This window comes from Hippoglossus stenolepis, chromosome 5 (assembly GCF_022539355.2).
Source record: "Hippoglossus stenolepis isolate QCI-W04-F060 chromosome 5, HSTE1.2, whole genome shotgun sequence".
NCBI lineage: Eukaryota > Metazoa > Chordata > Actinopteri > Pleuronectiformes > Pleuronectidae > Hippoglossus > Hippoglossus stenolepis.
In genome coordinates this window covers 15,644,539-15,655,023 of record NC_061487.1, presented here as the reverse complement: position 1 = coordinate 15,655,023, position 10,485 = coordinate 15,644,539, and the positions used below count along the sequence as shown (strand labels likewise).

Here is a 10,485-nt window from a genome sequence, read left to right as displayed (position 1 = left end):
TCGTACAATTTAGATTTTTACACACTAGTTAAAACATCAGTAGAGTTATTTCATAGATCCCTTTCACCTTAATCTTACACACTGACCCTTTAAGACTACAAATCATTTACCGTGGGAGGAGACTACATTTCCCAGAAGCCTCCCCCCACGCCCAGTTTCGACCAATCAGGAGTCAGTGTGTTCAAGAGGCGCTAACTCAAGCTGTTGTCAGTGTCCTCGCGCCGCAGCAGAGAGACAGACACAGAGTGGGTGTCGTGGTTAAACCAGCAACACCAAACCGTCCCTGTTTGACCGACGTTACTGCATTCACCGGACAAACGAAGCGCGAGACTCCGGTTCCTCGTCGCGCCCGGTGTCGCGCGCGGGCAGAGCTAAAAGAAAGTGGCGGCCAACGCTAGCACCGTGGCTAGCTCAGCTCCTCGACAACCATGTCTGGTCTTCCACAAAACAACCTGGAGGAGCAGCTGGCGAGGCACAGCACCGCTGCTCAGAGCAGGCTGTCTCTGGCCAAACCCAAACCCGGGTGAGTCCTCTCTCAACGAAAAGCACCGCGCCGTTAGAACTCATGCTAGTAGTTAGCTACGAGCTGTCAGCTATGCTAACTTATCAACACTGTGTGTAGCTATCTGTGAGGAAACCGCGCAGCAGGAGGGTTGCGGTCTGTTAGAAAAGTGTATTTGCTCTTTATCACATGTTCTCTTGAACTAGTTTCACATTAGATATGAACAGTTCCCCTTCATCATGGCGACAGTTCATCACACACATTATGTAACATTAGAGACATGGCCTGTTGTACACTGTTAGTCAGGGTTTTTGTGTCAATAGAAAGCTACACTATGGAGTTACAAACTAGTATTTAATGGGGCCCTTAAGTTTACAACTTTTAAGTGATTCACTAACCTCTAATAGAGACACAGTAACCTCATCTCACCTATAACAGTTTAACAGATCGCATTACATCAGTTTTATTATATATTGAAGTTATGCTTATGCAAGCACAGTAAAACAATAAAACAATAATTGAGCTTGCTAACATTTGCTTATTAGCAATAAACACAAAGTCCATCTTACCATTAGTTTTACAGATATTAAACCACATTATTGGAATTGTAATGCTGAGCTGGTGTAAGGACAGACAATCACAAAACCTTTTATAGTTTGGCCTGATGGCGAAATTTGCACCAGGTTTTCTGTCCAATAGTAGCAGAGATATTTTGCACTAAAAAGGAAAGGGATCACTAAAGTCATTCATCCTCTCAGCTCCAAACTTAAAACTTAAGGGGCCCAACTTTTAAGTGATTCACTAACCTCTAATAGAGACACAGTAACCTCATCTCACCTATAACAGTTTAACAGATCGCATTACATCAGTTTTATTATATATTGAAGTTATGCTTATGCAAGCACAGTAAAACAATAATTGAGCTTGGTCAGATTTGTGAAATGGTTAGCTGTGTTTTTCAGAGATTAAAAAAAAACACAACCTTCACTCAGGAGCCAACATCAGTCTTTAAACTCAGAACAAATAATAATGTGGCATTTATTGTGATTTATCAACATCCACTGGTATTAAAACCTTTATCTTGATATAATGTTTGGACATATTGCCCAACCCTAACTACTAGTGATGCTGCAGTAAGTCAAAGAGAAATGCCACATTCAGTGCCATTGGCTATTTTATATGTGTTCATGTTTATAGTGAGCTGGTTGCCAGCTGTGGCTGGTTGGTGTGTGCTTGCTTACACAACATATCAGATTATGTCAACATCCTCTTGATAAGGCCAGCTGCAGAGAGAAAGAAACTGTTCTCATGGCGTGAGGTTTTGGCCCTGATGGACAGCCTTCTGCCAGAGGGGAGTATCACCAACATTTTGCATCCAGGCCGGGAGGGGTCATCTTCTATTCTACCTGTCCTGGAGGCATACAGGTCTCGGAGGGATTGAAGTTTGCATTACACCCCTGCCTTCAGCTGTTCATCACGTTTTCCTAATTTCATACCTGTGTATTTTTCAGGGCCTTTTCTTTCAAAAAGAAGTTCTCGTCAGGCACGACAAAGGAGGAAGTTTCGACCAAGGTAATCAGCACAAATGGTTTGGCAAACAGGAATGTCAATGTCCCTAAGAACAGTGTGGTGACTAAATCTCTTTTGGCATTTTCAAACAAGCTTGAGGGACCTCAAAAGTCCAAAATCAACAACTTCTTCCCTGTAAGTTCAAAAAGCAAGTCAGAATCCATCAGCCCAGCAGGTACATGTGCTCCTGCTGCTCAGACTCCTCCAGCACTGTCTGGTATTAAGTCGACTACAGCTCCAACTATACATAACAGCCAGTTTCCTAGTGAAAACAGCACATCCACGAGTCTGGATGCATCTCTTGGATTTCAACTGGACGACTGGGATGATATTGATGACTTTGAAACTCCTGCCAAAGGAAAAAATGACTCATTCAATTCAGAAATATCAGGGAACAGCACCAAGCCAGTCTCGCCTCCTAATGGAGGAAAAAATGAATTCACAAAGAAACTAAACCTTAATGACTCTGTTATGACACCAGACTTAGGCAGCTCATTCTCCAAAAAGAATGGCCTCTCCAGAAGTGAACAGTCTTGTCTGGAAACAAAGGAATTGGAACACAGTGTCAACAAAACAGCAGATTCACCAGGACTTAGTTTTTATCAGGACCCAGACGAGTTGTTCCCGGATGATTCTGAAATTAAAATGCCCAGAAGACGTCATCGTGCTCATCTGAAGTCTGTGATGAGTGATAGTGAGGATGACAACAATGTTGTGTCCGAGCCTCTAAAAGAAAGAAAGGGTAAGATGCTGTTTGTTGCTGCATTTGTATTTTATTTTCACAATTGAGAAAACAGACAGGAATGCATTGGAGAATTCTCAAAAGACAAATCATATTTAATGTTTGTTTGGATTTTTTCCTTTTTAGATGATGAGAAAACACTGGTTGACCCTGTAGTAATAGAGCTCGATGACAAATCAGAGCCTGATGATGACCAGGACTACATCCCCCCTTCACCAATCCCTTATACGTCTACTATATTGGAGATACGGTCAGTTTCTTTCAATTAACCATGTTTTAATATTCACAGGAGTCAGTGTGAACACATGTTTGAGCAGTAGTTCATTTCAAACAGATCCAAAACGGCTGATGATGAAAGCAGGGACAGTCAAGTGTACACCAAGAGACCCGTCGCAACTCTGCATAAACCCTCTGATCTCCACTCAAAAGACAAAACAAGTGGGTGTTGCACCCTTTTCACCTTTTACTCATGTACTGAGGACCGTGTTCTTTTGTCCTTTTCATTATTGATTTTGTTTTTCCTTACCATGTCTTAGATGAGCAGCTTTTCAGTATCATGGAGTCCATTTGTTCTCTGGTTGATTCCATCCCGGAACATGAACTAATAGGTCTGTCTTATGGAAGTGAGCTTTTACTGAAGAGGGCTCAAAGGTGAGTACATTTGAGTAGAAAATACATTTGTTGTTGTTCATGGTATTTAATGATATCTTTGTATGACCGTAGTCATCTGCCTTTCTCATTCAGGAAGAGAATTCTTGCAACTGGTGGTGATGCTCTGTTCAGGATGCAGCAGCCAGACAGCACAGTGATTTCTGAAACCAGCTTAAAGGAAAACTCCTCTGTTGGTTGTTATACGTCTAGTGTCATGTCTTCTAGCAGCTCTGCCCATGTGGACATTAAAAAACCTCTTCACATCAGGAGATCTCCAGCAATCTCGGTGGACTATGACTCTGATCTCTCTGACAGTATTATTAATGTGGAGCCCTTGCACAGTAAAGACAATGGGAAATTACATGTGGAGAATAATGGTGCGTGTGACTCTCCATCAAATCACAGCCTCACAAAACCATCTTTTAATTCCTCAAAGAAAGTGAGCACAGACCTGGACGGCTCAGATCTCTTCTTCTCGCCCGCGAAGCCACAGACTGTTGTGAAAAACAAATCAAATACAGCCGCAGTCACAGCTGCAGACAACATAGAAGCAGACGACTTTTACTTTGATGACTTCGACATAGATGACTTCAATGACTCGGATATCCCTGATTACTTTGATGAAGCCTCAACTTCTTCAGTGACTGGAAAAAACTCCAGCGCTGTGTCTACTACAGTGAAAGAGGGAGGACCGAGCAAGTCTACGTGGGATAAGAGACCGACAACACCTGCGTCTGCAGCCAAACCTTCAAAGATCCGCTCCCCCGGTAAGTCAGCATGGCAAGGAATCATCTGTGCTTGTATTTATTAGATGTCTGCAATGAGGAAATGTATGACGACTGGCTCAAAATTCTCATAGCACAGCTTATTTTGTGCAACTTTTTGGTAGGCTATGTAAACAAAAAGACAAAATTTAGATAGTTTGCCTGTAATTTGTGTAATACTATTTATATAAAGGGTATTTGTAGCCTCTGTTGGGCTTTTGAATGTGTTAATTGCACAATATTAATACCAAGTAAAGCAAGAAGAGCTCATTAATTTGATTTTGCAGTCCAAACTCTTTCAGGAATATTCAGCACACCATGTCCTGTTTGAATCCTCTTTAAATTTCTTGGGAGTGATTCTCAGATGTTTGCTAAATAAAGCCTCTGCTTTAAAAATGTTGTTCTGTAGCTGTGTGGTAGGTTTGTGCATTTTTATTGACTCAGCTTTATTGTCTTCCGTTGCAGAGCCCGACTTCAGAAACCCAGCCCATGATCGATTCAGAGGATTCAACTTCTCCTACTCACCGGAAATGATGAAGATCTTTCACAAGCGCTTTGGTCTTCATCAATTCAGGTTCAATCAACTAGAAGCGATTAATGCAACGCTTCAGGGAGAAGACACATTTATTCTGATGCCCACAGGTTGGTAGACATGCACGGCAGAAACACACTTAGTTGTAGAACAGCTGCAGTGAAGATGTATAAATCTCTTACTGATGCATCTGTAGGTGGTGGAAAGAGCTTGTGTTACCAGCTGCCAGCCTGCGTGTCATCAGGCGTCTCTATCGTCATCTCGCCTCTGAAATCACTCATTGTCGACCAGGTGCAGAAACTCACTACACTGGATGTAAGTATGTTTTCTCCTGCTTGTGTGTTAGATGAGAGTCAAGTTGCTAAATACCAGAAAGAACATTGGTTATTTTTCTAATGTCACATTGTTCAGATTCCAGCTACAAGTCTGTCTGGTGGTAAAAGTGACAGTGAAGTAGGGAAGATTTATATGCAGCTCTCCAGGAAAGACCCCATCGTTAAACTGCTCTATGTTACACCTGAAAAGGTAAGAAATGGATGATTTACACTTTATTTACAACAAACGAGATCACACCTATAGATTCCAACATTTATTTTCATTTCAGTTATTAGTAACTGTGATTTTTCTCTAAAGTGATGCATCTTATCTTCTCCCCAAGATCAGCGCAAGTAACAAGCTTGTCTCTACCCTGCATAACCTGTACGAGCGAGGCCTGTTGACCCGCTTTGTCATAGATGAGGCTCACTGCGTCAGTCAGGTGTGTTTATCCATGCTTTTACTGTGTGCATGTCTGCATTATGTTTTTATTTTTGCAGCAGTCCTTATGAATCATTCTCTGACCTTTTTTATATTTTTCAGTGGGGCCACGATTTCCGTCCAGACTACAAGAAGTTGCATGAACTGCGACAGAAGTTCCCCAACGTGCCCATGATGGCTCTGACAGCCACTGCCACCCCTCGCGTCCAGAAAGATATCCTCAACCAGCTGAATATGTCTCGGCCGCAGGTGTAAGTGTTTTGATTTCAGGCTCTGTCTCAGATTCTTCTCTCCACCCAACAGTAACTACACATTTTCTGTCCAATATGTGTCCAGGTTTACCATGAGTTTCAACCGAACAAACTTGAAGTATGCTGTGTTGCCCAAGAAACCCAAAAAGGTGGACGAGGACTGCATCAACTGGATCAAGAAGCACTACCCACGTAAATAATTCAGACTTACTTTTTTCTGATCCCTGCTCATGCTATTTTCAGAACACTTGGAAATATTCAGCTCAGATTTGTACGTGAGCACATTCTCATATCTGAAAAGTGAAAACAAATCGTATCAGACTGATCTCAAGATGTCCAGTGGATTACGTTACATCAAAGTACTTACATTATAATTCCATATATAATAAAAATGCTTCCTGCACGTTAAAGGTTTTAGCTGTATTGAAGCATGTAAAAACTCTGAATTTCAGTGATATTTTTGTCAAATGCTTAATTGCTTTTGTAAGTAGCCTTTAATTAACAATTGACAGTGTTTTGATTTTAATACTGGGACATATTTTGTTAATTAAAAACCCCTTTGAATTTGTCTTTTGATTATTAAGCTGCCTATCTGTGTTTCAGGTGACTCTGGCATTGTGTACTGCCTGTCCCGTAATGACTGTGATGCCATGGCACAGAGTCTCCAGAGAGCGGGGATATTAGGTCTGGCATATCACGCGGGCCTGAGTGACGGTGACAGAGAGTATGTGCAGAGCAAGTGGATCAATCAGGATGGCTGCCAGGTGAGGTCCCCACTCAATTACAATCACAGATAAATATGACTCGTAGGTGGTACTTGATACAAAGCTACGTCAATAGAAATTAACTTTCACATTTTGCAAACCAGTAGATGTTTGAAGGATTTAAAGTATAAGCCGAGTCATACTGCACGTTGCTCTGGTTTCACTGTTCCCTTTTGTCTGCCAGGTCATCTGTGCCACCATTGCCTTCGGCATGGGCATTGACAAGCCTGATGTGCGCTATGTGATCCACGCCAGTCTGCCGAAATCAGTGGAGGGTTACTACCAGGAGTCGGGACGAGCCGGCAGAGACGGAGAGATCTCTCACTGTGTTCTGTTCTACTCCTACACTGACGTGCAGCGCATCAAGAGGATCATCAGCAGTATGTGGCACAAATAACAGCTATCTTACACCTATGAAATCACCCAAAGCATGTTTACTGTCCAAATGACTAACTGTACGTATTACTCATGTAGACCTGGTTGCAATCTTTCTTTTCACAGTGGACAGAGAAGGTGACAGACATGCCAAAGCGACTCATTTCAACAACCTACACAGCATGGTGCACTTCTGCGAGAACATGATGGAGTGTAGAAGAATTCAGCTGCTCGCTTACTTTGGAGAGCTCAACTTCAACAAAGGCTTCTGTAAAGACCACCCTGACGTCAGTTGTGACAACTGTTCAAAACCCAATGTAGGAATAGTTTCTGATCGTTTATCTCGTATCCACAACCTTCCTGCCTGTTTCCAGCTGAACTACAATTTTAACATTCCTGTCCGCAGCAATACAAGATAAGAAATGTTACCGAAGATGTGAAAAAGATTGTGAGGTTCGCCCAGGAGAACTGCGAGAACGTCGGAGCGAAGTTTGGCAAAACTGCTAAGCAGAACCGGCTGACGCTGAACATGCTCGTGGATATCTTCCTAGGTACAGTACATGCTCATGCTCGCAATGAAAAAGCATCTTTTGTAACTGAATGTTGCATGATGTTTTTAATAGGACACTGGTAAAATATGTTCTCATCTTATATTTTGTCAGGATCTAAAACTGCAAAGGTACAGACAGGAATGTTTGGGATGGGAGGAGCCTACACCAGACACAATGCTGACCGTCTCTTCAAAAAACTGGTTCTGGATAACGTTCTGGTCGAGGACCTGTACATTGTGTTCAATGGTCAAGCTGTGTCTTACATCTCTGCTGGAACAAAAGCCATGAGCGTGCTGTCGGGACACATGCAGGTAATGGGTCATAGTCATGCATCTACTTTAAGGCAGTTTGAAGAGGTAGAATATGTCACTGAAGTCTTAAATATCAATCAGGGCACTGAACAATAACCAACACTTAACCTGTCGTAGGTGGAGTTCTATGAGACAGAGAGTGTGTCAAGCAGCAGGAAACTAAAAGCTGCAGTGACCAAGAACGTTTCTCAGAGAGAAGAGATGGTTCAAAAGTGTCTGAAGGAGCTGACGGATTTATGCAAGCAGCTCGGGAAAGCGTTTGGCATTCACTATTTCAACATCTTCTCCACTGCCACCTTGAAAAAGATATCTGGTAATGTCTGGAACAGGCGTTGACTTTCAAATACCACTACAGCTTATATGATACAACCAGCATTTTCTAACTTTTTCGTCCCATTTCTCCCCAAATGTCAGAGAAGCTTTCCTCTGACGCTGAAGTCCTCCTGCAGATCGATGGAGTGACAGAGGACAAACTGGAGAAGTATGGGGCCGAAGTCATTCAGCTCCTACAGAAATACTCTGAGTGGCAGCAACCTGGTAAATGACCCACATTAAGTGTCCCCATGTTCTTTACTAGTTTACTTTTTTTACACTTTAACACCTACCTTGTTTGGTCCGGACCTTACCACATTTGTCTCGGATCAGAGTCCGGACCAACGAACCAAAATGTCATCAGATCAAAAGAGTTGGTCTCGGTCCGGATCAAAGTGAACCATGGTTCCGTTGGTTTGCAGCGTGAAAACACGTTCCCACTTTCAGACCAGTGGCAGGACGTTGAGATGGAGTTAGACAATAGAAGAAGTCTTTGCTTCTGACGATATAATGTTTGAATAACGAGGATGTTCATTTTGCTGGTAGTAAAACCATGAGGATATTACAGCAGTAATGAAATGAACCAGTTCATTCATTTTCTCCCTTAAAACTAAGACTGCTCCCTGCTGCAGGCATTAGACAAACACCCGTCTACAAATCCATCAATGATCAGTGAAACCACAACGAAATCAAATGTAAACAATGTAACAATGACGTGAACCTTGGTTTAGACTTTCAGGTGTGAAAACAGCCCTGATCATTCTAAATGTTGTATTAATGTACATTGTCTCTGTAGAGGAGCAGACTGCCGTTGGTGAAGATGAATGGATAGACACGACACGAGGCCGCGCAAATACAGATTACGACGATGAGGACGACACAGAGTCCTCCACCTACTTTCGTAATCAGTCCTCACAGGGACAGAAGAGGAAGAAAGCTCCGTTCTTCAAGTATTCCAAGAAGAGAAAAGCATACGGCAACGCAAACTCCAATGCTAAAGGGTCTGTATCATTTGTCTCGCATTTTATATTTAGAAATAAGATTCGCTTCAAAGTTGAAGTTCTTAACTTCTTCTCTGTCTTTCTGTGGCTTTAGTAATGGCTACAACAGCAATAAGTCATGGTCATCATCAAGCTCCAGAGGTGGAGCGAAAGCTGCAGGTCGAGGGTCCAGGAGCTCAGCAGGAGATGCGCCATCGGAAAGGAGACCGGGCTTCCTGTCTGTCCCGACCCCTCAATCCAGACAACGACCTTTCTTAAAGCCAACGTTCTCACACATGGGCTAGAACCGTCGTCTGTGAAACTACTTATTCACTACTTTTCAAACCTGCTGGTGTCAGTGATTGTGAAGTATTTATCCTGTTTAATATTTACGTTCTGTACAGTTTTCATGGTGTGGGTCCAGATTTTATATTGAATGTTGTAAAATTGTATTTGAAATCTGAAGATTTTTTTTCACTGTATATTAAAGTCAAATTGAAGTTGATAACCTTTATTGCTTCATGTCGTCAACATTCAAAAGATTTGTTTTTGCTTGAGAATAGCATGCTGTGCTGAATTTGTGTTGTTTCACAAAAGCCACAGAATCACTTTTGTTTTATTCAATGTTTATTTCATGTTTGAATAGTTTCATTTAATGGCACCAGTTACAGGAGACTATTGGAGAGAAACAATATATTATACTGACTTGTACAGAAGGTTACTACAGTACAAATGGATTCGGAATGGATCAGACTGAACAAGAGCTGGATTTGGCACATGGATTTATATATATTTAGATGTGTGTGTATATATACTTGTGTATATTAAAGAGCAATCTTCAATCCGAGGATAGAACGACACACCACCAGACATGAATATGCTTATACACTGAGTAAAGTGTGTGCACGGTTGTGTGAGGGGTTTGTCTACTGGGAGCTGGAAGAAGGCAGATCCAAGATGTCCTCACTTATCATAAACCCCTCGGTGCTTCAAACATCCACCTTAATATGACAGACTAGTGCCAGAAACAAGATTCAAGGAGCCAATTGTGTGTAAATCTTGATTTTGATAATCCAGATTGGTTTAGTAACTCACTTCCATCACATTCATGAAGTTTGAAGAGCTAATGAAACTTAAGTCCTGATTATGTCACATTCCTTCAAGGAATCTGAAAATATGCATCACAACAGGGAGGGGACAAAATAACAAAAACACCTCACAGTAAGGTGCAGTCCAGTGAAATATCTCCACAAAGGAAAACCTCAAAAATAACCCTTTGTCACCAGATGTACGATAATGTACGATAACTCCATCTTTTAATGACGGTGTTAGGGGCTGTAAAATAGGCGATTCAATCCAAGTCTGTGAATGCGAATCATGCATCTGCTTGTTTTTTACACAGCAAACACTGGTTCCTCTCAACAT

General features: G+C 41.9%; 1 protein-coding gene across 2 annotated transcripts; it reads left to right on the top strand.

The window, feature by feature from the left end:
- Positions 1–174: 174 nt before the first annotated feature.
- blm (BLM RecQ like helicase) lies at positions 175–9,572 on the top strand. Of its 2 annotated transcripts, XM_035157758.1 has the most exons (22): positions 175–523; positions 2,014–2,074; positions 2,165–2,813; positions 2,940–3,063; positions 3,148–3,251; positions 3,350–3,464; positions 3,558–4,231; positions 4,694–4,870; positions 4,957–5,075; positions 5,172–5,285; positions 5,419–5,517; positions 5,619–5,767; positions 5,853–5,959; positions 6,371–6,531; positions 6,716–6,911; positions 7,033–7,223; positions 7,313–7,457; positions 7,569–7,768; positions 7,886–8,081; positions 8,183–8,305; positions 8,877–9,081; positions 9,176–9,572. In XM_035157758.1, exons 1-22 carry the CDS (start codon positions 429–431, stop codon positions 9,363–9,365), a joined length of 4,194 nt encoding a protein of 1,397 aa, XP_035013649.1. In that variant the 5' UTR covers positions 175–428; the 3' UTR covers positions 9,366–9,572. The 2 variants fall into 2 exon arrangements, with proteins under 2 accessions (XP_035013649.1, XP_035013648.1); XM_035157757.1 differs by having other exon boundaries at positions 2,014–2,813.
- Positions 9,573–10,485: the final 913 nt, after the last annotated feature.

Excerpts from the sequence above, each read along its gene's own strand:
- blm (XM_035157757.1), top strand. The coding sequence starts at position 429 with ATGTCTGGTCTTCCACAAAACAACCTGGAGGAGCAGCTGGCGAGGCAC. Across the intron at positions 3,252-3,349 it reads CCACTCAAAAGACAAAACAA|ATGAGCAGCTTTTCAGTATC; the intron begins GTGGGTGTTGCA and ends ACCATGTCTTAG. Across the intron at positions 4,232-4,693 it reads TTCAAAGATCCGCTCCCCCG|AGCCCGACTTCAGAAACCCA; the intron begins GTAAGTCAGCAT and ends CTTCCGTTGCAG.